This window comes from Gracilinanus agilis, chromosome 1, assembly GCF_016433145.1.
Source record: "Gracilinanus agilis isolate LMUSP501 chromosome 1, AgileGrace, whole genome shotgun sequence".
Lineage (NCBI taxonomy): Eukaryota > Metazoa > Chordata > Mammalia > Didelphimorphia > Didelphidae > Gracilinanus > Gracilinanus agilis.
The window spans coordinates 86,844,403-86,870,015 of NC_058130.1; the positions used below are offsets into that span (position 1 = coordinate 86,844,403).

At 41.1% G+C, this 25,613-nt stretch overlaps 1 protein-coding gene across 1 annotated transcript; it reads right to left on the bottom strand.

Moving 5' to 3' along the window:
- Window positions 1-7,157: 7,157 nt before the first annotated feature.
- On the bottom strand, window positions 7,158-20,883 carry ALAS1 (5'-aminolevulinate synthase 1). The gene is made up of 11 exons (XM_044674883.1): window positions 20,767-20,883; window positions 18,491-18,710; window positions 15,662-15,886; window positions 14,280-14,429; window positions 13,823-14,045; window positions 12,570-12,754; window positions 11,609-11,788; window positions 10,974-11,138; window positions 9,082-9,350; window positions 8,078-8,240; window positions 7,158-7,457 (listed from the first exon to the last, which is right to left on the bottom strand). The coding sequence occupies exons 2-11, from the start codon at window positions 18,687-18,689 to the stop codon at window positions 7,297-7,299; spliced, it is 1,920 nt and encodes a 639-aa protein (XP_044530818.1). The 5' UTR covers window positions 18,690-18,710; window positions 20,767-20,883; the 3' UTR covers window positions 7,158-7,296.
- Window positions 20,884-25,613: the final 4,730 nt, after the last annotated feature.

The following is a 25,613-nucleotide window of genomic DNA, read 5'->3' on the forward strand; positions in this document are numbered from 1 at the left end:
GTTAAGTGATTTGCCCAGGGTCGCATAGTTAGAAAGTATCTGAGGCCAGATTTGCACCCAGGACCCCTTCTCTCCAATCTTGGCTCTCTGTAGCTGCCCTTCTTCTTAGGCTTTTAAAAATTCTCTTTTTTCTTAGAAGGTGGGAGTGTTCCACAACATTTGGCCATCATTTGTTTAGCCATCCCTCAATTTCTCAGGAGCAATTTTTGTATCCAGTTCTTTATTTCCACAAAAGATATTGCCATGCATATTTTGGTATAGGTGGTATGTGCATCTCTTTGACTTACTAGAACCACATGCCAAAAGCTGGGATTGATGAATCTGAGGGGATGCCACATTTTAATCAGTTTTTAAAATCCAAATTGCTTCCCAAAGTTGTTTGGGCCAATTTGCAGCTCTACCAAAGGGGTATCAGTGTGGTTGTCTTCCTGTTGTTTCTCCAACATGGACTATTTCTGTCTTTTGCCACCTTTTGCCAATTTGTGTGGTAGGAGGAGAAACCTCAGAGTTGTCTTGATTTTTCATTTCTCTAATTGGTTTGAAACAGTCTTGCATCTGACTGCCAATAGCTTGCAATTCTTTTGAGAATTGTTTGTTCTTCTCTTTGACCATTTATTTGCTGGACAATCTCTCTTGTAGTTAATTTCAGTGATGGAGCTTCTGTTTAGGTTCTCAAGGTCCAAGGGATCATAGGATTTAGAGCTCCAAGTGACCTTAGAGACCACTGAGTCCAACTCTTCCATTTTACAGATGAGGAAACTGAGTACTCAAGAGGGGAAGTAACTTCACTAAAATAAAAGAACTAGAAAGTAACTCCAGAGTCAGAATTCAAGTCTACTTTTCTCACTCTGAGTCTGGTGTTCTTTCAAGCAGACGGCAGTATAACCCAGTGGAATTGCTTGTCAACTCCAGGAGAGGGGAGGGAAGAATCTGGGAGGAAGACAACATGAATCATGTAACCTTGAAAAACTTATGTGTAAATTTGTTACTGGAATAAAATAAAGAAAAAAAAAGTAATAAAGTAGACCGCAGTCTGGTAAAAGGGAAGGGATGTGGGGTGTGGAAAATATTGCTTTATTAATGGTGCCGTGGAGAGAGTGCTGTGCTTGGAGTGTGGAAGACCTGAATTCAAATCTAGACTCAGATACCTCCTCGCTGTATGGCAAGTCATTTAATCTGTCTGTCTCAGTTTCCTCATCTGTAAAATTAAATAATAGCACCTACCTCCCAGAATTGTTGTGAGGCTTAAATGAGATAATAATTGTAAAGTGCTTAGCACAGTGCCTGGCATATAGTAGGTGTTATATAAATTTTATTTATTTATTATTATTATCTTTATTGTCATCTTCAGTTCTAAATCTTACATGCATTTCTCTGATCATTATCAACAACACCAAGCATTTCAGGCTTCCATTTCAGGATTCCTACAGCCTACTTTGGCACTTCTTTGCAATTATCTTGTATCATGACTTAACTTTGGTTCTGGCATGTGCTCCCAACTAGACTTGAGTTCAGGACAGGGGATGGGGGTAGAAGGGAAGGATTGGGTTTTACTCATCTCTCTGTCTCTGTCTCTCCCTTCCTCTCTCTCTCTTTCCTTCTCTTTCTCCCTCTTTCTCCCGCTCTCTCTCCCTCCATCACTCCTTTCTTCCCTTTCTCCCTCCCTCTTTCTTTGCCTCTCTCTCCCTCTGTTTCATTGCCTCTCTGTCTCTCCCCCCTTCTCTCCCTCTCTCTGTCCCTCCCTCCCTCCCTCTTTTCCTCTCCTTCCTTCCGTCTCTCTCTCTTCTTCCCTCCCTTTCTTCTCCCTCTCTCCCTCCTTCCCTCTCTCTGTCTCTCCTGCTCTCCCCCCCCCTCTCCCCGCCTGCTTCTCTCTCCCTATCTCTCTGTCTCCCTGTCTCTCTGTCTGTCTCTGTCTCTGTCTCTCTCTGTCTCTCTCTGTCTCTCTCTGTCTCTCTCTGTCTCTCTCTGTCTCTCTCTCTCTCTCTCACACACACACACACACACACACACGCACATACACACCCCCTCCCCTTCCCAGCAGAGCTGGGCTGAAGACCCTGTCCACTGAACAGCAGATGTTCCTAGATATGTGTGGAATATGGGGATCGGCCCTTTCTGGAAAGGAAGCCTTTGGAAATTACGTGCTTGTTGTCTTTCATAATCACTCCTGTATTTGCATCTCAGCTTCTTTCTTCCTCCTCTGAGCCTGTAGGACTTGGTGGATGGGAGTTTAGCATTCTCTAAGGAGTAATTCCTTCTCATGGAGGGGAAAAGTAACCACTGACTATAATTCAATTCTATTTTAGTCTGCTGTGCACATGCCCAGAGGAGCAAGGGATGGCATTCTCCTTTTATAAACACAAACAATAAAACTTGGTACAGAAGACTAAGAATGCAGGCTAAGTTTTTCCTACAACTTATCCTTTTGCCCCAGGGATCTATTAAATGATCCAAGTCCTCAGTTATTCTTGGCAAACTCCCACAGTCTGTCAATTTTTAAAAATAGATTTGCTTGTTAAAGCTAGGATTCTCATTTTTAATCTAAATAAGACATTCTTCTCTTTCCTTTTCTGGGAGATAACCCTGGAGCTCACTCTTCCCTTCCTTAAAATACATAGTAGTATGATGTACCTTAGGGAATACTACACTGGAAATTGGGAGATCCAGCCAGCACGTCTACCTTGTGACTAATTATATTTTCAATTTATGCTTCCTAATTTCCACTAGGTCCTTATTGTTGCATGCCAGTTCTTTCATTCTTCCCTGATAGACTCTCTGCTTTGCTTTCTATAGCATATTTTTAAATTTTAATTAAAAAAAAAAACAAAACACCAAAAACCTTTTACTGGAGGCAGCTGGGTGGCTCAGTGGATTCAGATCCAGGCCTAGAGATGGGATGTCTTGGGTTTAATGGGGTCATTGATTCTAAGGCGGAAGGTAAGGGTTTAAAAAAAAAGAAAAGCCAAACCCTGACCTTCTAGTTTAGAATCAGTACTATGTATTGGTTCCAAGGCAGAAGAATGTTAAGGGCTAGGCAATGGGGTTTAAGTGACTTACCCAGGGAAGTATCTGAGGTCAGATTTGAACCCAGGCCATCCTGTTTTTAGATCTGGCTCTCAATCCATTGAGCCACCATTCCTATAGTATATTGCAAACTTTTCTTTTCTCAAGCTATCTATACTCTTCCCTACACCTTCCCTCTCAGCATAGAATCTAGCCTTATCCTTCACCAAGAAATTGGGATCATCCATCACAAACTCTTTCTTCTCCTTAATTCTGTCCTTAAAATAACTTTAACATCATCCCCGTTGTCTACTGCTTTGCTTCAGTCTCTGAGGAATGGGTGTCCCTTCTCCTTGCCAAGATCAAGCCTTCTCTTTGTGTTCTTAGAGATCCCAACCCTCCTGTCTCCTTTGGGAGTTTTCTTCATTGATTATCCCTCCTCCTGAATAATAATCACTTTCTTTATTACCTAATTCATTTTCTACTGATCATAAACATGTCCAGATCTCCCCTATTTAAAGAAAATTAGTTTTCAATAAACAAAAAAATGTATTTTCTTTCCCTCCTAACTCCTCATTTCTATAAGAAAAACAAAATTGTCTTAACTATGCACAGGCGAAACTAATTCTCCCATTGGCCATCTCTAAATATCCATGCCTGACTCTACACCTCAAGTCCATCTTTTTTCTGTCACAAGGTGGGTAGCATATTTCATCATGGGTATTATGGAATTGGGGTTGGCCATTGCATTGATTAGAAAGTTCATAAGTCTTTCAAAATTGTTTTTCTACATAATATTGTTGTTGTATAAATTGTTGTCCTGTGTTCCTTTCTGCATCCATTCATATAAATCTTCCCAGGTTTCTCTGAACTGCTGACCCTTTCATCATTTCTTATGGCACAATAGTATTCTGTAGCATTAGAAGATTATAATTTGTCCAATCATTCCCCAATTGATGGGTACCCTACTAATTTCTAGTTCTTTTGCCCATTAAAAAAAAAACAACACAATCTTTTCACTTGACCCTACCATCCTCAATAATCCAATATCTCCCTTCTTATACAAACAAGAAAAAAAATGTTCATTCCTTCCATTCAATGTCCCATTTCCTTCTTCCCATCTTCCAAGCTTATAATTGACTGGAACATTTTTCCTAATGTTTTTTTCTCAGTTGTCAACCTTCTTGGTCTTGGTGACTTTTTGATACTTTTGGAAACTTTCCTTTTTCCTAATACTATGTCATCCCTGGATTTTCCAGACACTATTTTTTTCTGCTTCTTCCTTTGGAATGTTGCTCTTCAGTCTTGTTTGCTGGGTCTTGGTCCTTGTCCCATCTCCAATATGTGGGAAATATTCAAGGATCTGTTCTGGAGCCCTGCACTGTCTGAGATCTCACCAGTTTCTATGGGTTTGATCATTATTTCTCAAGTGACTTCCCAAATTTACATATCCAAACTTGAGCTCTCTGAACATCAGCTCCATGTTATATTTGTTGGAGATCTCCATCTCACTAAAGAGAAATCAGTTTTTCCTCTAACCACACTCATCTGCCTAACTTTATTTCTCTTGATAGAATTGGCCCAGGGTCCCAATCTTGAGATCATTCTTTATTCCTTATTCTCCCTCACCTCCATATCTAACCAGTAGCCAAGTTTTGTGGATTCCACTTCTGAGATCATTTCCTTCTTCCCACTTGCAGTCATCCCCCTATTTCAGGCTCACTTTCCTTTGCCTAGATTATTGCAATAGCTTCCTAATTGGTTTCCTGCTTCCTAGGTCATTCCTTTGCTTAAAAATCTCCAAAGACTCCCTAATGCTTCTGGGACAAAACATACTCTTCTGTTTGGCATTTAAATTGATGGAGGATTTTGAGGACAGAGAATAATCTCCTTGGATTGCAGAATGCAGGATAATGTGGCTGGAAAGGTTGTAAAGGGTAGGTTTTAAAAATCCTTAACTTTTCTTATATCTGAGGCTAAGTATTGGTTCCAGGGAGCAGTAAGGGCTAGGCAATGGGGGTTAAGGGATCACCCAGCTGGGAAGTGTCTGAGGCCACACTTGCACCCAGGACCTCCTATCTCCAGGCCTGACTCTCTATCCATAGAGCCACCCATTCGTCCCTGTGAAGGGTTTTAAAAGCTAAACAAAGACATCTAATTTTGACTTTTGATGCCATAGGGAATCCCTGGGGTTTATTGAGGAGTGACTTGATCCTATCTGTATCAAAGGACAACTGATTTGGCCAGTGGGGGAGGTTTTTTGTAGAGACCAATTGGTAAGCATTTGCCAAAATCTAGGTGATGAGGAGCTGAGCTAAGGTGGTAAAAGTTTTGGGATAAGAGAAAGGGGTAGGACTTGAGAGACACGGCGGAGGAAGAAATGGCAAGACATAGGAAAAATGCCTGGCTATGTGGGGTGGTCAGTGAGACCAATTTCCCTTTACCCTCCCTCGGGCACTCCATGCACCAGTCCATCTTGACCCACTTGCTGATGCCCATATGTGACATTTCCTCTCCCACAAGCTCTGGCCTGTGTTGCAAGCCTTAGCTCCAATGAAGGCTCAACTGGCATCCCTCAAAAACCATGTTTTGTACTAACTTAGGCGTCTTTGTTTTTTGTCTCCCAGTGGAAGATGAGCTCCTTCCAGGTGGACTTTTTGCTCTGGTTATTTGTACTGTGTTCCAGGACCTGGCATACATTTTCTGGCTTGTTGATGTCTCTGGAAAGTCAGGGAGTTGAATTAGAACAAGGGTTCTTAACCTTGTTTTATCATGGGCTCCTTTGGCAAGCTGATAGATTATCTTCTCAAAAATAAGGTTTTTAGATGCATAAAACTTAAGGATTAAAAAAGAAACCAATGATATTGGAATCAACATATCTGAGGGACTAGGAGGTTGTCGTTTGTCCTCTATGGTACCTATTGAAATAGGTATCAAAATGATTTTAAAAAACCCAAGTTCCCAGACTACTGGTTAAGGACCCTCTAAAGATATATGTATAACCCAGTGAAACTGCTTGTCAAGTCCAGAAAGGGAGGAGGGAGACAAGAATCATGTAATCATGGAAAAAAATTTAAAAAAAAAAAAAAGATCTCTGAAGCTTCTATCTAGGGCTGAGACTTTTAGCATTCTCCTCTAATTAAAAAAAAAAAAGGGGGGGGGGAGGCTTAAATGAAGGTTTTTGAGACCTTGTCAGTAATTGCTAGTTCTGGGTAGAAAGGCTGTCCTAGAGTAGGTATTCTTTGGCTTGCACAAATAGTAACAAAAATAGGAAGATTTTTAAAGGAAACTCAAATAATGAGAATTTCTACCACAATGAGATAAATCAGAAGGTTCTCCTAAGCATACAGGGCTTGGGAACGAATGCCAAGGCTGGCTCTCGGGCAGGACCTCAGCTGCCAAACTAGTCAGAGTTCAAAGGAGTTGTTGGGACGGGTAGGAACAAGGCTAAAGGCTCCTGCCCCTCAGGCCTGGGGTCTCCTGATGTTTATCCCATTAAGTGGGAAGCTACAACCTACCTGGACCCGTTCCCATTCCTCCCCGGCTTCCAAGTGTCGGGTGCCTCTCTGTAGTAGAGATCCACCCCTCCCCACAGGCCTCCCGCCTCCTAACCCCTATCAAAGGACAGACTTGTTTCTGTTTCATTTAATAAACGGAGCTGGGAGCCGGCTGTGGAAGAGGAAGGAGAATGTTTTAAAGAGCGGCCTAAAACGATTGAACTCATTCACCTTTCGGGCCTACGAGCACCCTCCAATTTCAGGAAATCAAAGGGAGTCAGAGACTTGGCAGGAATCATTAGGAACCAACATGAGGAGGCCAGTTTCAGCCTTCAGTCTGTGCCCTAATTACAGGCCTGACACATTTGGGATTGTGCTTCAAGGGGATCTTGCAACATATTGCCACTATGAGAGCTCCTTGTACTTCTTATATTCTCTCCAATGCAGCAGAAGGCAGCGTATTTTGAGGGGGATGGGCAAAGATCTCATTATTACTAATAATGTGTTAGAAGAAAATAGCCTTAAAAATAGTCACTGGCTTTTGTAAACAGGGCCAGGAAGGTTGATTTTTATTACTAATGAGCGTAATACAGATAGATGGGAAAGGACCTGTGCTATCACTCAACACGCCGTCACCGTTATAGAATCAGACTGCACTGCTTTAATAGGAATTTATTTTCAGAACTATGTTTCTACTATGGATTAAAATTGAAGATAAGTTAATTCATATATAAAGACTACAGAGACGACATGACTAGGGGACTGGGTGACATCGGGGGCGTGAAGGAGGCCAGACTCAGGCACTGACAGAAACCAGCTTGCTCATGCCCTGGAAGTAGGCCTTCTCCCTCTCACTCATGACTTCGAAGTGGAGGGGCCTCCTGCAGAAGTTGCACTCTGCCGAAGAGTGAGGCTTCAGCTCCAGCCCAACTAGTTTCCAAGTATCCAGCAGGTTCTCTGTGAAGGGGGAGACATTTTAAAATAAATATTTAAAAGTTCTCTAAAACCCAACCCAATTCCCCTGAGGGAAGGTTATCCTAAACCTTTGATTTATGATTTATTTAAACTTGAGATTAATGTTGAATTCAGTTAAGCATATAAAAATCAGACTAGACGTTTTGATGGTTTCACGGCAGAGATAGTTTATAGTTAAAGATAATAAACAGTCTACATTTCAGGCTGCTGACTGTGTTTGGACTGATACAAAAGAATCCAGGCCCTCCTCATTAGGTAACTGTTACACAACCATGGCCTCCGCTGAACCTCCTAGCCAGGGCCCGGGAAAGGGAGAACAAAGAGAGATCTGCGAGATCCTCTTCACAGCGATTAAAAGGCATCTGACGTCATTCCCGTGTCAATATGCACGAGGGCAGAAGAGGGCCTCCATCTGAGGTTTCCCTCTGTCTGCGCAGGCGGGCACCTCCTCCGCCTCGCCCAGGGTCAGAGGCAGGCCGTCTGCCCGGGGCCTTCCTGGATCGGAGGCCAGGTCACTCTCATACCACACTGTCTCTCTAAATTTGTACAAAGCAGTAACAAACTCGAATGATGCCAACTTCAGGGAAGACCCACATACTCACCCAGGAAATAGTTCATCATCTGTGGAGTGTGGTGAGGGGTGGGGGCGATGCGGAGGAGCTCTTCTCCTCGGGGGACCGTGGGGTAGTTGATAGCTTGGACGTAGATGTTATGTTTGCTCATGAGCTCGTCACACACCTCTGTATTTTTAGCAGCATCTGCCACCTGGGTTTTATGACAAGAAGTCTGGATTAAGCAGGGCTCTCTTTTGGGGGTCCAGCCGCGTTAAGGGCTGTCTCCCAAAGGAGGCGCTCCCACCCCTCTGAAAGCAGAGCTCGCTGATCTAAGAGGTACAGCAGGCCCAGGGCGGGAGAGCTTCAGAACAAGGAAAAATCAGCTCCAGCTCCTGCATTTGGAGAGAATTGCAACGTCCGTGGAAACGTGACAGAGAATTCAGTGCAGTGCGGACACTGTCTGTCTGTCTGTCTGTCTGTCTCACAGATGGTCGGGAGAAAAGGGTTTTGTAAACCACAAAATACTACCTAAATGTGAACTGAGGATGTCTGGTACCTATTATTTAAGATCTAAGAATGATACCACTGTTTAAAGGTCTTAAAGAACGGATAAATGTTTACAATAGTGAATGCTCGTCCCTGCCTGCTCTCCACACTGGGAGGTTTCTGTAATTGCCTTCAATTGTTATAATGGCTGGCTCAAGACTAGCAGGACTGTTGTATGCAGACAAAAGTACGGATCTATTCAGAAGTCAACTGTCTCCAACTGGCCAAGAACACTCACTCTTTCCAGAATTCTTAGGACACAATCAAATTTATAGGCATCAGAAATCTAAATCAATCATCCCCTTGGATCCAGGGGCATGATTTTCATTGCAAAGCCATCCTTATTTAATTTTTTTCTAAGGAAAGTGGAGGAGAGTCATGAGCAGCAGAGGGAAAAGCTGCCTGCTGGCTTATCATCACCCTCGGGATGAGCCCGAAGGGGCCGCCAGCGGAGCCGGGGCACAGGAGACTCCGAGGCGCAGGGCTGGGCGTCAAGCTGTCATTACCCGCACTGGGATGATGTGGCTGGGGCAGTGGACCACAGGGAGCCCGGCGTCCATCAGCATCTGCCTCATCAGCTTCACGTTGCGCTGGTGCTGCCGGCGCAGGGCCTGCCCTTCGGCGCTCTTTAAGATACGGACTGATTCGAGAGCGCCAGCCAGGAGCATGGGGGGGAGGGAGGTGGTGAAGATGAAGCCCGCGGCGTACGATCGGACGGTGTCTATTAAAGAGCTGGTGCTGGCGATGTAGCCCCCGACACACCCGAAGGCTTTGCCTGCAGGAAAAAGGCCAGCGAGTTAGGGTCAGAGGAGCTCTCCCAATGGAGACGTCCTGGGTCTTACCGACCTCGGGCACGTCTCTTTCCGTCCTCGCTGCCTCCCGTCCCAAAGCCAAGCCCTGGACGGCATGGCTCTAGCAGGAGCCACTGCTTCGGGCGCGATCTTACTCGTCTGTCCCTGAATCAGTGTCCTGGGGTCGGCCCCACTTTCTGGATCCGTGTGATTCTGTTGTCTGCGAGCACTCACAGAAGCCTGGAGGCAGCAGGGCTTCCGGCTCTTCTCTTGGAACCCTGACCCGGACCAGAACTTTCGCTACAAAGTGCCCCCCGAGCGCCCATCTAAGTCATGCAGCAAACCCCCTGCAGTCCTCAGGCCTCCGTGGGCCTCCCGGCTCTGCCTTCTGGAGCAGATGGAGCGAGGCCTGCTTCAGACTCCTGTCTGCCCGGAGGGGGAGGTGCAGAATTTCCTGTGGCCTGACTGTAGAGGCTTTTCGAGGCACCCAGAACACAACCGTTTCCATGTGAGCCCAGGGGCCATCTTATAACCTCATTGTTTGCCCTACCCTTCGGGGGAGAGCCACAGAAGAGCACCTACAGTTTTAGTTGGCTGAGTTTTCACTTAATATCCTACCTAAAGACAAGGCTTTAATGATTAGGGTTTGTCAGGTAAATGAGCTCTATCCATCAAGGCAGGCGAGTTCAGGCCTTCCATTTTCCTAAAATCTCTTTGTGTAACCTGTATCTCAGGTTTCAGGATTAGGTGCAGAGCCCTGAAGTCTTAATGTAATAACACCGTGTCCGTAATTACCGGGCTTGCTTAAGCTCTGTGCAGCACAAAGCTGGCATTAGCTGCCACAAGGGAGAATTCTTCCTTGAGAAGCACTCCTTAGGTACCATCAGACCCACCGAGATCAAGAGTGCTTTCTACTCACTGCCCCAGCGAGGAAACAGAGGCAGGGAATTCTCCTGGGAAAGGTGGCCTGGCTGTGCTGGCCTGTTAAGTGTGCCAATCCCAGTCCCGCTGCCCACCCAAGGCTAAGCACAAGAGCACTCTTTTCATACTGCTCCTCCTCAGGGGAATGGCAGCCTAGAAATGGAGTGAATTTAAGGGAGGGAAGCAATCCTTTCTCTTCTCCTGGAATCTGATCAGCATTTTCGTTGTCTTTCAAATTCTATTGTGTATTTAAAAAGACCCCCTTACTTTCTGTCCTAGGAACAATACTAAGGCAGAAGAAGAGCAGTAAGGGCTAGGCAATGGGGGGGTGGGGGGGATGTAAGTGACTTGTCCAGGGTCACACCCTCCTCCATGCCTGGCTTTCTATTTACTGAGTCACTCAGCTGCCCTGCCCCAGCATTATGAGTAGACTTATCAGTTCCATTCATTACTGAACACAATTCAATTCCAATAACCACTTATGAAGTGCTGACGATGTATCCAGCTCTGTGCTAGGTCCTGGGGATATAGAGACTGAAATGAAACTGTCCCTGATCTCTCTAATTTACAGTGAGCTGACACAAAAGCCTTCCCTATCAACTGGTTAATACTGAGTAATGATTCTTTTATGTTATTAGGAGGATAGAATTTTACTTCTGAACAGCATTCTGGAGAAACATACATACCGAGGGTTCCAGAAATGATGTCCATTTTGTGCATGATTCCATCTCGATCCCCAATCCCACCTCCTCGAGCACCGTATAACCCTACAGCATGAACTTCATCCACAAAGGTAATTGCCCCATATTCGTGGGCTACATCACACAGTTCTTCCAATGGACACACGGCTCCTAAACACATCAAGTAACATTAAAAATAAATAAATAAATAAAGACTCTTACCCTCTGTCTTAGAATCAATACAATGTATTGGTTCTAAGGCAGAAAAGCTGTAAGGACAATGGGGGGCTCTCTAGTCACTGAGCTACCTAGCTGCCCCCTCAAGTAACATCTTGTAGAGTATAACAAAAATGAATTTCATGAAAAATAAGTCCCACATAAAGTACTTGCCACTATTTTGGAAAACAAAATAAGTTCCAAAATATAAGTAATGCTATGATTTCTAAGTCTTGGTTAAATGCCTGGGCAGAAAGCCCTCAATGCAAACATAAGCAAAGCAAATGGATTGCAAAGTCATGGTAGAAGGGCAGAAAGAACCTCAAAACCCAAAACCTACTTGGAAACAGCCTACTGCTGAGGCACATGAAAGAAAGAGTTCCACACAGAGTCAGTCTTTACACACAAATATCAAAAAAGCTCACCATCCATTGAATGAACGGTTTCAAATGCGACGATCTTAGGGACCGAAGGGTCTGATTTCTTTAGCAGCTCTCTGAGATGGTTTACATCATTATGGCGAAATATATACTTTGGCACTCTGCTGTTACGAATTCCTTGGATCATGGAGGCATGGTTTCCAGAATCAGAATAAATTTCACAGCCTGATAGAAAAGAACATTTCTTGACATGTCATCTCACATTTCCCAAAGAGGAAGAGAAATTAACTGTGCAACAAAAGTACTCTCAACATTACTTGATAAGAAACTTAACATCTGATAAGTTTTCTTGCAGATATACTTCACTAGAAGATAGGTAAATATCACCTAACACCAAAAGGTGGGTGATTTTGGACAATGTTTTCTAGGTTCAAGATAATGGTGGCAATTACTCTAAATTTAAACTCAATATAAAAAAAAAAATCTTATCTGAAAAGTGTCTGACTTTCTAGGAGTTATGAAAAATTTTCCAAGGAAACAAGTAAGGATTATAGCATGTCCAAAACAATAGGATCTTAGAAGTTTGTCATTAATTAGCTTGTTATGCTTTACTGCAAGTTCTAATATGCAACTTGAAACTTTTTAATTGAGTAGGTCCATTATTTTTTTTCTTTTTTTTTCTTTAAAAAACAAAAACAAAAAAACCCTTACCTTCCATCTTAGAATCAATACTAAGTATCAGTTCCAAGGTAGGAGAGAGGTAAAGGCTAGGAGACTGGGGTTAAGTGACTTGCACACACAACCAGAAGTATGTGAAGCCAAATTTGAATGTAGGACCTCCCCTCTCTAGGTTGGGCTCTCTATCCACTGAGCCACCTAACTGCCCTAAACATGGTGTTTAAAAAAAAAAAAATTTTTTTTCTGTGAAATAAAGTGCTACCTGGATTTTAGTTTCTACTATGAAACCCACCAAACAACAGGCCATCCAATAGCATGAATTTTTTACCTGGCATCATTTTAGCCAATGTGAAAAGGGTAGAGTCATTAGCAACAAAGCAGGATGAAAACAGTAATGCTGCATCTTTCCCATGGAGGTCAGCCAATTCTCTTTCTAGATCAACATGAAACTTGCTAGTTCCAGAAATATTTCTAGTACCACCTGCTCCAGCACCATGTTGTTTTAATGTTTCCCTGTAATGTACATATGAAAGAAGAGATTCTCCTAAGAACAAATTTCCTGTAAAGGTTATCAAAAGGAACAACAAATATTTGTGTGCTTGTCAAGAAAGAGGAAGTACTAGCTCAAGGATTAACTTAATAATTCTTTCCCAGAAGTATACTTCTTTTCAAAGCACACTCAAACTCACAGGCTGAAATGTAACTGGTAAATTTTGGCTTGTGGTTAAATAAAGTTCTCTGACATTTCACCAAATGATTTTATAAGGCTGCTCTTTAGGGCTGGAAGGACCCTTCGAGGCCATCTAGTCCAATGTAGTCACTTTGAAGATGAGGGATGGAGCCTGAGAGGGGTTAAAGAACTTGTCCTGAATCACAAAGCTGGTATGCATCTGAGATAAGTTCCTCAGGGTGCTTACCTTGAAATCAGGTAGAAAACACTGAATTGTTTTCCCTGAAATCAGGTAGTACAAACTGAACTAAGTTTCCCTAGTAGCTGATAGGTAGATTGTGATCAAGAGATTATGTTTTTAAGACAAACCAGGATAAAGGGTACAATTTAGTGGACTGGAAAATGTGAAACTGATTCAGAGAGATCAAGCCCATAAAACTGGACTCACAGTAGCATAGTGTTCTAAAAAACTGAGCTAACCATATTTTATGTTCTACATACTGCCCAACAAACAGATTTTTACCTATTTATAATGTTTTGACTAAAAGCCCAAATTTTTGCTACAGATATCTTGCTCAATAAAAGTCCAAGAATTTTGTCAAAATGCAGAGCTTAAAAATTAAATCAAATTTTGCAAATGAATAGGTCTTTTCAGTGGCAAATTATTCTGTCTGCAATAGTATGCAATCTTTAATCTTTATTTACAATACGATAACTATATACGTATGTGTGTATGGACAAACTGATTTTTAAAATGTACTTATGACTAGGCACCAAATTTACCAACTAGTTATTGGCTCAGAATACATTTCTCATGTTTTAGACAAAAGATCAAATCCCTATTTATAAATACCAGATGTCTCTGCCAATAGTGTGTCTACTGGCAGACATGATCTTTAAGATTTACTTACATGACTGCCCCACACACCCGAGGGTGACGACTCATCCCTAGGTAATCGTTGCTACACCAGACAGACACCTGCTTTTTAGTAACAAGAGAATCCGTGTAGTCATCTGCCATCGGGAATATGTGTGCTCTCCGGTTCACAGTTTTAAAGACACGGTAAGTATGATCACTTTTTTTCTCATCAATTTTTTTCTCAAAGAAACGATCATATTGAAAAGTGGAAACAGCTAAAAATGAAAAAAGAAAGTCATTTTAATTCTTAAATTAGGGAGTGATTAACCACATAGGTTTACATAAACAATAGTAACTTTGGACTTTTAAGTCTTAAGAAGCTGCAGAATCTAAGCTTTGATCAGTGACTCATTTAGGAGTTCATTAAGGTGCCAGACAAACTACAAACTTGAAAAAGTGAAAAAAAATTTTTTAAAGGGTTTTGGTGGTGGTGGTTTTTAAAAACTCACATTTTGGCAAGTTGTCCTGAAGGAGATGGGAGACCCTTTGTGGTCTTTGCTTTTGCATGAGATCCTGAAAATTCCTTAGCAAACCATTCTGATCTTCTCCACCAGTCTTGAGATTAATCACGGTAGGATTAATTGGAGTTTGAGCAACTTCTTCACAAGAAGGAAAATGACAAAATAAAACAAGTTTAATGTAAAACCCTTGTTTTATACTGCCTCTAAATATACTAACTTTCCAGTACAGAAAAAAGCCAGCCAAAACCAGATGATTCCAATTATTTTTAAGATTCTTCCTTATCTGTGTGCCCTTCCCACAGTAATCTTCTACAAAGCTTAAAGTACAGAACTGGTAGCATAAATTTTCCTTTCAGATAGAACATAATCAAGATGTCAGGAAAATGTCAATTTTCTTTATCCAAAACCCAGCTCAAATGTACTATCTATTGATTAAATTTTTCTGACTCCCCCTAAGTGTTCATCTAGCCCCATGACCACAATCAACTATAAGACATACTGCTATTCAATGTAGTGAGCCTGGTTGACCTATGTCCATACTTTGATGGTCCCATCATGAATTTTCATCTATCCCACTAAAATGGTTGGGGGCAAGGGACAAAAACTAAGACCTGTCAGTAGCTACTCTCGAATGCAATAATACTTCTAAGAATAAATTATTGTAAAAGTCAATAATTCCTCAAAGATCCTATATCTCCCCTCTCCCCCCGCTCTTTAAACCTTTACCTTCAGTAGTGAATACTAAATGCAGATTCTAAGGTAGAAGAATGGTCAAGGGTAGGTAATTGAGGTTAAATGACCTGCACAGGGTCATAGAGCTAGAAATATCTGAGGTCATATTTGAACTCAGGTTCTCCAGACTCCAGGCCAAACATTCTATCCACTGTGCTGTCTCAATCCTCTATTCCTTCCCCACCCCCCCCACGACCACCTAGGATATAGAATGAGAAGGGACTTAGAAATCACCTAGACCCATTCTCCCATTTTATTATTTAATTTTTAAATTTTTCCCACAGTTATAAGATTCATGTTTTCTACCTCCCTTTATCCCTCTCCCCCCCCCCCAGTTGACAAACAATTCCATTGGGATAGATATATAAATAATCACTAGAACCTATTCAATATTAATCATTTTTGTAAAAAAAGCAAGCCTTTCAAACCAAAGCCCTAAATCACATACCCATATTAATAAGTGATAAATCACATGTTTTCTTTTGTCAATTCTCTATTTCTTAATGGAATCCATTAAATGTAAAGTCCTGATGGCCGTAAACAGAGGCATTTGAAACACACTTACCAAGTTAATAAATCCTTTGGGGTTCAAGAGAAAAAGTTACCTGCAAAAGAATTGTGTTTAATAATTTACTTACCTTTCCTTACGGCCTGCATTTCCTGTACATCCTCTTGAAGCTCTAAACTGGCCTTACGGAAGACATTGCTGGTTCCTTGGTTCATCTGAGCTGCGAGGAAGGGGCATTTACTAGCAGTTCCCTGGCTTGTGGCAGATGATGGATGACCAGAGGGGAGTTGGGATCCCCCAGAGGCCTGTTGAGAATCATCAGCAGGCTGGACCACAGCTTTGGAAGTTTTGTCCTCTGGGGAAAGATGGAGAGACTGAAGTACTAAAGGGATCATATAAGGAAACTGCTCTATTTTTTTTGTCTTGGTGATAAATGACTTTAATCTATAATGAATTTGTACTATGATACAGATATAGCTAAAATTTTGTAGTGCCTAACCAAAAACATCCAGTCAATCAACTGGAGAGAGCTAAACAAACTGTGGTAGATAAATAGAAACTATATCAATATAACAATGAATAGGAGGAAGTATGGGAAGACTTATATGAACTGATACAAACTGGAACAAGCAGAAATGGAACAATACACAACATTACATGTTTACATGTAAACAACACGATTACAACATTGTAAATAGTGTTTATGGTATAGTCAGAAAAAACTGAACTCTTTTCCCCATCCTTTCTTTGCAGAAGTGAAAAATATACATCAAACCTGCAAACCTGCCAGTTGTGTTGGTTAGTTTTGCTAGATTACTTCCCCTATCTTTTTTTAATGCCTCTCTTTTTAAAACAGGGAATGATCCTTCTAGGTAGGTAAGAGGGAAGGGATATATTTGGAAATGAAGACAGTGTAAAATAAGACACATTTAAAAAATATAGTCAAAATACATGTTTGTTTAAGAGAATAACACACTTATGCTTTGATTTTTTAATTTAAAAAGAAATTTTAACTTATAGTATCAATTCTATACACAAAACATTTCATAAAATTAAACTTTATAATAATTTAATTTTAATATCTTACTAAAATTCCTTAGTCCAAGAAAAGGCAACCATAGGTGGGTATGAACGTAGCAGAAACAAAATAGAATAATCTACTTTACACTGACCTCCTAAAATAGTTCATACTTTTCTCTGCTGAATTGATTTCAAAAATGCATGACATCCATATATTACAGTCGAAAGTAAATTATCTCTACCAAATGTACATAAATTTGATCCTGGTGAACATAAGTTTTAAAATAGTGTAGAGCCATCATGAACTGTTTGTCAATCAGTCAAGTAATGTACTATACTACAAAGATGTCTAAAACTAAAAATGTCCTATTTGTAAGCTTCTGTGGATGATCACAATTTATCAGAAAGAAGTCCACATCACTCCTACTATCTAAAAGTTAGATAGAGAATGTCTAAGTTAAATTGTCTAAGAGAAGGAGGTATTCTTTATAATGGGATAAAAGAATAGAAATGTAAATCTTAAATGCCTCAATTATACAAAATCTCATTTTAAGAAAGATGACCATTTGTAAATTATTGAAAACTTGTTCTGATTTGAAGAGTTCCAAAATTTTGTGCATTATTATTGCTGGAAAATCTGAACAGTTATAAGACAGTGAGGTAGTGAGTCAAAATTACTCACTCCTCTTCTTCTAGTAGTAAGCTATTCATTTATGGAAACAACACACTCTTATGAAGGTTTAAATATTCCTTCGAATTTTTCCATTAACTGTTGCATTCATTTCATTCTTGACTACAAATCCAAAATAAGACTTAGGCAATCAAAAGATTGTGACCTGGAAAACTTCCAAAAATGTTCAACAGATTTCATTAGGGTACACCCACTTAAGTAATTAAAACTTTTTCAAGTTTTCTTCCTGTTGACATTAGAAATCATCACATTATAACTTGATCTTGACAAACAGGCCTGCTGTTTCTTTGCAAAGATAGGCGGTTTCACAGAGCTAACAAAAGGTACAGAACAAAAGAGATATGAATTTAAATTTAATGAAGTGTACATCCCAGAAATTACATTTATAAACAATATTTATAATTCAGATTCACTATCTACATTCTTATTTCAGCACCCAAAGGAACATACTCTCTTAACAGTTGGCTGGTAATTGTGTTTCTAATATGAATGACCTCCCTTTCCCCTTGAGCAAATTAGATCACCTTTCCTTCCAGAAATGTTCTTCCTCATTGATGCTGGAACAACCCAATGAGTCAGAGCCTCGCCTTCTCTACAGTTTATGGAAAGTGTTTCACTATTGTTTTTCTTTCTCAACTTCATGCTAGGCGGGACTTTTCTAGTTTATGTAAGCATATATATGACTATACTAACTGATGACTGGTTAAAAAAGGAAAAAAAATCAGTAGTCTACAAACATTATCACATTTCCCCCTTAAATGATTCCATATAAAAGTCCTCACTGTGGGTTACAACTAGGAGAACCATGTAATACATTGGCTTTACCAGACTAAAATTGATTGGGCAAAGGTTTTTATTCCCAACCTCTCATAGTAAGAATCAGGCCAATAAAAATGTTATAGTTAATTTTATTTTTTTTAGAAGTAAAATGAAATGAAGGTGGTTGAAATGTGCAAGACAAATAATTATGACAGAAACTTGATATTCTGAATTGCAATTTAAAAAGTTAAATGAGGACAAACATGCTAAATGTTAAAAAAAAAAAGCTGTAATAAAACACTGAAATCTAGCATTTGTGTAAATTCTAAACAAGAAATATCCCATGATAATGAAGCTAAGACACAAATTGCCTAGAGATTATAAATATATAAGGCTTGGCATGTAACAAGTGAAATATTAAAACCACTTTGGATTTGGTCAAAGATGGGAACATGGTAATAGTTCATTGATAATAAAATAAATACTTACTCTCATTGGCTGGAGGTGTTTCTTTTACTTGCTGGAAGTTAGTTGGTGAAGTGGCCATAGTCCGAGAAGCAGGTTTTGATCCAACTTCCATCATTTTGGGGCAGTTCTGGGCATAGAAGAGCAGAGATTTGCCAGCCTTCTGGAGAAAGGTCTGGGGTACTCTTGACAAAAATGGGCAGCGTCGAACAATGGTCTCCATTTTGGGGAAAAGGACAAAATCCTGTAAAAAGATTGGTCATGAATACCATCACACCATCACCACCACATAATAATAAGATTGGAATAATGATAGATCACCACCACTTTTTTCCAAGGCCAAAAGAACCAGGTATCCACTGCAATTTAGAGTGGAAGAACAGATGTACAGAAATAGATGGTTTTGCTCAAAAGGGTATAAAGACAGGAACGAGCCTGGGACTAAGTATTTGGAGTAGATAGAGCTCAACTTCCTTTCACAATGGCCATTCTAGAAGCTATGACAATTAGCTGTGATAGGAAAAATGCTCAACAATTAACTAAGAAACTGTTTACAAAGTCAGATAATTTCAAGAGAATGGTTTTTGAAAAAAAAAAAAAAAAAAAAAAAGACCAAAGGCTCATAGTTAATTGGAACAAAATGTCACATATACTTTGAGGTGATTCTGCTCCTGGTAGAGAGAAGGTACTTCCTTGATCCCTAATTATTATTGATGGGGGAAGGTACAGTCCTTCAAGGTCTCCTCAATCCTAAGGGAAAGAATTCAGTCCACAGTCCTTGGGAAAAAGGACTTTCCTGAGACCCTCTAGTCTGCTTCTCATTGGGAAAACTAGGTCAATGTTGTTGCTTTTAGCCCTCTTTTTATTTATTTACATAATTAATTAAACCCTTACCTTCAGTCTTAGAATCAGTACTGTATATTGGGGTTCCAAGGCAGAAGAGCAAGCAGTAAGGGCTAAGCAATGGGGCATAAGTGACTGGCCTAGGGTCACAGTGTCAGGGCCATGCATGCAGACATCTTAAAGAGACTGGCATTGCCTCTCAATAGTGTACATCCTCCAGAAAAAAGTCTAAGGAAAATGCCCATGGAATTGGGGAAAGTACCAGTCTGGGTTCCAGAGGTGAAATGCATGAAGGACAGTAAATAGGAGTTTTGGAGATGGGAAGGGAAATAAATGAGTCATCTATAAGGGGACAATGGCCTGGAGATGAAAGCAAACAGAAGTTGGGGCAGAGATAAGGAGTAATCTTAGAGAGGTATGATGAAGGGAGCTCTTAGAGAATATGAAATGAGACTAATAATGGAATGTCACTCTAGAGAAAATGAAACAGGAGTAGGTCTTTGAGAAGGAGAATAAGGGAACCCAAGGAGGGAAAAAAGTAAGAGGGGTCCGGGGGAAGAAGGGCAAAGTCTGATGAAAAGAAAAGAGGAATAAATAGGGAATCCTGGAGAAAAGATGCATAGCCTGGAGGAAAAGCAGAATCCTAGGTGATGGTCTAATAGGGGATGCTCTGGGAAGGGAAGAAGAAAAAAAGGAGAAGAGAAGGTGGAATAAAGGAGAGAAATAGGATGGGAACAGGAATCAATGACAGTTCTAGAGGCAGTAGACAGATAAATGGGAGTTCTAGAAAGGATGTGATGCTGAAGTTGTGGGGTGGAATTAGACAAAATGAGGATTCCCTAGGGGCAGTGGTTCTGGGGAAAGGTAGAGTCTCCCGAGAATGGAAATAATGGGGATAAAGGGGATCCAGGGGGAGGAGTAGGATCCTGGGAAGAGGACAGGCAATGGATGACAGATAAAAGGGGGTCCAGGGGAAGAGCAGAAAAAAAAGGGGGGGGGAGGCAGGCAATAGAACACAGATAAAAGGGTTTCTGGGGAAAGGCAGGAATATAGGGAGCTTCAATGGATCACAGATAATTGGGGATCCAAAGGGAAGAGAAGGATCATGGGGAAAGTAATGGATCATTGATAATCAAGGGTCCTGAGGAAGAACAGGGTCATGTCAGAGGGAACTGGCAATGGATCACGGATAAAGGGGGCCTGGAGAAGGACAGGACAGCAATGGAACACGGATAATCGGGGTCCCAGGGATGGACAGGATCATTGGGGGTGGGGGGTAGCCAGGCAGTGGAACACGGATAAAAGGAGGTCCGGGGCAGGAAGGGCAGGGCAATGGATAATCTTCGATCCTGGGAACGGCTGCAAGGCACCCGGATAAGTCGGGGTCCTGGGCAGGGTCTTAAGGAGAGAGATTCTAAGGGCAGTTCTGCGGAGAGGCAGGCCGCTCCGACCCTCACCTGAGCAGAGTTCCGAGGAAGAAGGGGCGGCGGCGGCAGCGGTGGGGCCCGGACCTGCAGGTCGGAGGGACTAAGGTCACAACTCCGGTTTCTGGTCGGAGAAGGCGCTTAAGGCCGCCCAAGCCTCTCAATTTATAAAGAACGAGAGGGCTTAGTGCGCAGGCGCAGCTCTGCTTTTTTTTTTTTTTTTCCCCTCCCCTTTCCGTCCCACTACTCAGCACCCTCCTCGACGCACTCCTTCCGGCGCAGGCGCAGTCAGCTTGCCGCCGCTCTTGCGTCAGACCTCGTTCCCTCCTCCCGCAGTGAAGACTTGCGGGGTAAGTAGAAGGAGGCTTTCGCTCTCCCTCTCTCCAGAACGTGCTGGCTTCACCCAAGGGAGTCGGCTGGGAACGAGGCTAGAGTGTTTAACTCTTCAGCTCCCAGACCATAGTCCCCGGCCAGAACCCCGTGGAGGGTGATCGTACAGCTCTTTCAACCGCACGCTTGTTTCTCCCCTTTCCCCTGCCCTTGAGTGAATTCAAAGCATGCGGGCTATCCTTAGCTTATTTTGCTCATAGCCCTTCCAGGGTCTTTTCAGAATTGTAAGCCTGGGCTGAAACGCAATGGAAAAAGACCGCGGAGAATGTATGTGAAATTGAACGGTTGAATTTCACAGATGGGGGAAATGAAGGCGCAGAGAAAGAAACTAGCAAGATAAGAGAAGTGGTGTTGGCTGAGGCAGATGTAATCTAATCAAATAGTGTAATCAACATTTACTAAGAGTCTTCTGGGAGCCCGGCACTGTGCTAAAAGAGGCAAGAGATGGTCTGTGCCCCCAAGGAGCTTACAGTCTAACGGGGGAGTCAACTAGAGAGAGAGCCAGGCCTGGAGATGGGAGGTCCAGGGTTCAAATCTAGCCTTATACACCTCCTAGCTCCGCACCCCGGTTGCCTAGCCTTTACCTCTTCTGCCTCAGATCGAGTCTAAAATGGAACTGATTTCCAAGGCAGAAGAGCAGTAAGGGCTAGGCAATGGGGGTAGTGACTTGCGGGGGGTCACACAGCTAGGAAAGTATGAGGCTGCACTTGAACCCAGGACCTCTAGTCTCTAGGCCTGGCTCTCAATCCACTGAGCTACCTACTTGCTCCAGTTGACTTAATCTTCAACAATTAATCAGAATACATTTAAGCATCAGCTATATCCAAAACATTTTTGAGAAGGTGGAATGGAAATTGGGACACTTCAATCCAAGGCTAAACAAAGACACTTAGCTGGCTGCCTATTTGCCTTGGAAAAGTCACTGTCTGTCTGAACCAGACTTTCTCTTCTATAAGATGGGAATAATATTTGCATGATCCACCTTATAGTTTTATGGAACACCATAAAAACGAAAGTTATTATTAGAAAGACAATCAAAGCACACTTTATTTCCTCCATGAGTTTTAAAATTGAATATGTAAAATATGTCCTCAGTCATGACATGGAAAATATGGAAATATGTATTGCATGAAAGCACTGATATGACCTATATCAGACTATTTACTGCCTTGGGAGCAGAGGGAGGGAGAGAATCTGAATCACAAAATGTCATAAAATAATTGTCAAAAATTATTTCCACATGGCGTAATTGAAAAAAAAAATTCAACTAAAGAAAATAAATGAAAGGTAGTCACAAGACCTTGAGAAAAGTCCCCAAAATGTCAAGTGGATCTTGTCTAGTGGATCACATAGGAAGATGTGAGAAGGCAGGGGTATGTTATAATCTGAAGTATTGCATGGAAAAGTTCCTGAACTTGGAATCAGGAGAACTAGGTTCTAGTTACAGCTCTGCCTCTGAATCACTATGTATCCTTGAGCAAGGTTGGACCGCAGTTTTCCCATCTGTAAGATAAGGGATGATGTCTAAGGTCCCTTCCTGATCTGACATTCTAAGTTCTAAGGTTCCTTCCAGTTCTAATATTTTATGTTCTGTGTTTTAAGATCCATAGAGGCTAGGTAACGTAGCGGTAGAGTGCTGGAACTATGGTCAAAAAGACTCATTTTCCTGAGTTCAAATCTGGCCTCAGACACTTGCTAGCTGTGTGACCCTGGGCCAGTCATTTAAATCTTGTTTGCCTCAGTTTTCTCTTCTGTAAAATGAGCTGGAGAAGGAAGGAAATGGCAAACCATTCTAGTATCTTTTGCCAAGAAACTACAAATGGGGTCATGAAGAGTTGTACATAAATGAAAACTACTGAACAACATTTTCCTTTTCACTTCTGACATTCTTTATAATTACATGATGCTAAGACATCTTGGTTAGGATGAGAGTTTCTTAAATGAAATCCTGATGATGTAACTTAGATGATTCTAATGTCTAAAGAGGCAAATGTAATCACATCTATTGAGTTCAAGATTTTGAAGGATGTGATTTAACAAAAAAAGATGGAAAGGGTACCCAACAGTGAGGACAAATACAGAATAGAGAGCTGGTCCAGTAAGAATGGTGTCACAAAAGCAAAAATCTAAGACAAGTTAAGACCTGCCAAAGATGTTAAAGGCAAAGGGAAGGGCTTTTTAAAAGCCGTGCTGCAGGCAAGAAGCGGAAGAAGGAAGGGATATATGGGCTGTTCTGGGAGAGATGGGTCAATAATAACAGACAGAAAGAAAGCAGAAGTTGTACAGAACACCAAATTAGGTTGTTTCTGTTTTCTCAATCACAGAGACTATTCTTCAAACCAGAAGAGGGAGAACTGTCATCATTACTAGAAACCTGAAGCCCAACAGAGGAAAAAGGAGATGGAAAGGGAGCAGCCATAACCTTTAAATAAGAGCAAGTCACCATGTTAACCATGTCTTGGTGATTTGGGGAAGATGTGGCAGAAATAATCTGAGTGCAAGGAACAGACACAGATAAGACCAAAAGCCATAACCCAACTGATAAGTGGTCAAAGGAGGTTTTCAAAAATTTTTCTACCTTAACCATACATGATCCTATGAAGACATACTTCAAATTACTGATGGAGAAATTAAAATTAAAATAACTCTGAGGTTTCTTTCACTTATACCATGCAGAAGGCTTGGAATCAAGAAGACTAATATTCATAAGTTCAGATTCAGCTTCAGATACTTAATAGCTGTGTGACCTTTGGAAACTTTCTCAGTTTCCTCATCTATTAAAGATGACAAAAAAATCTAAACAGTAAATATAAAAAATGCTGAGGCAAGACACCCTTGTGGATGAACTGTTGCTGAGTAGTCTGGAGTAGAACTGGAACTGAGTAGTCCAACTCTGGAATTATGCAATAAAGTCACCAAATTATCCATACTTTTTGACCCAGAGATCCCATTATGAGGCACATGTCCCAAAGAAGTCAAACACACAAAAAAAGAAAGGTCTAATGTATACTGAAATATTCATAGCAACACCTTTTGGAGTAGCAAAGAACTGGAAATAAAGTGAGTATTCATTTATTGGGGAATGACAAAAATTGTGGGCTCTGAGTGTAATGGAATATTATTGTGCAATTAAAAATGACATGTGGAATCTAGAAAAACAGGGAAGATTCGTATAAATGAATGTAGGTAGAAATAAACAAAACCAAGAAAATAATATATACAATAACTGCAATCATGTAAATAGAAAGATCACTAAGAGGAAACTGAACTCTGAGTAATGGAAAAACCAATGAGAGTCTTGGAGAAGAAATAATGAAACACTTCCCCCCTTTAATAAAGAAAATAGTGGGGGTGAAAAATGACATTATTGGTATATACTATTGCATATATATTGCCAAATGTCTCTATTTGCTTAAAAAATTTTTTTTTAATTTAGAATATTTTTCCATGGTTACAGGATTCAGGATTCCCCTTCCTACCGCCTGCTTTTTCTTACCCCCTCCTGAAACTGATAAGCAATTCCACTGGGTTATACATGTATCATTGTTCAAAACCTATTTCCATGTTATTCATATTTGCAGTAAATCGATCCTTTAATATCAAAACCTTAATCACATCCCTATCGAACTATGTGATCGATCATATGTTTTTCTTCTGTGTTTCTACTCCCAGAGTTCTTTCTCTGGATGTGGATAGCATTCTTTCTCCTAAGTCCCTCAGAATAGTCCTGGATCATTTCATTGCTGCTAGTAGAGAAGTCCATTATTTTCTATTGGGCCCCCCCAACCCCCCTTAGCCAATGCACAATTCCACTGGGTTTTACATGCATCATTGACCAAGACCTAATTCCATATTATTGATAGTTGGACTAGAGTTATCGTTTATCATCTACATCCACAATAACATCCCCATCAGCCCATGTGTTCAAGCAGTTGTTTTTCTTCTGTGTTTCTCCTCCCACAGTTCTTCCTCTGAATGTGGCTAGTTTTCTTTCTCATAAGTCCCTCAGCCTTGCTCTGGATCCTTGCATTGCTACCAGTACAGAAGTCCGTTATGTTCGATTGTACCACAGTGTATCGGTCTCTGTGTACAGTGTTCTTCTGGCTCTGCTCCTTTCATTCTGCATCAATTCCTGGAGGTCTTTCCAGTTCACATGGAATTCCTCTAGTTCTTTATTCCTTTGAGCACAATAGTATTCCATCACCATCATATACTACATATACACCATCATGTACTACTTATACATACATATACTTTATTCAGCTATTCCCCAATCGATGGACACCCCTCTTTATTTGCTTTTTAAAAATTATGAGATATTTTTATTTGCTTTTTTATCACTAGAGAGAGGTTTTAACATTATATAAAGATAAAAGGCACCAAAATATGCCAGTATTTACATGCCAGCATGTTTACATGCATGTATATATAGACACATACATTGTCCATGCTTGAAGGATTGGACCTCTTATTGGCCAGTCATACATTAT

Excerpts from the sequence above, each read along its gene's own strand:
- ALAS1 (XM_044674883.1), bottom strand. The coding sequence starts at position 18,689 with ATGGAGACCATTGTTCGACGCTGCCCATTTTTGTCAAGAGTACCCCAG. Across the intron at positions 9,351-10,973 it reads CATCATTTCTGGAACCCTCG|GCAAAGCCTTCGGGTGTGTC; the intron begins GTATGTATGTTT and ends TTTTTCCTGCAG. Across the intron at positions 8,241-9,081 it reads GCCACATCATCCCAGTGCGG|GTGGCAGATGCTGCTAAAAA; the intron begins GTAATGACAGCT and ends CATAAAACCCAG.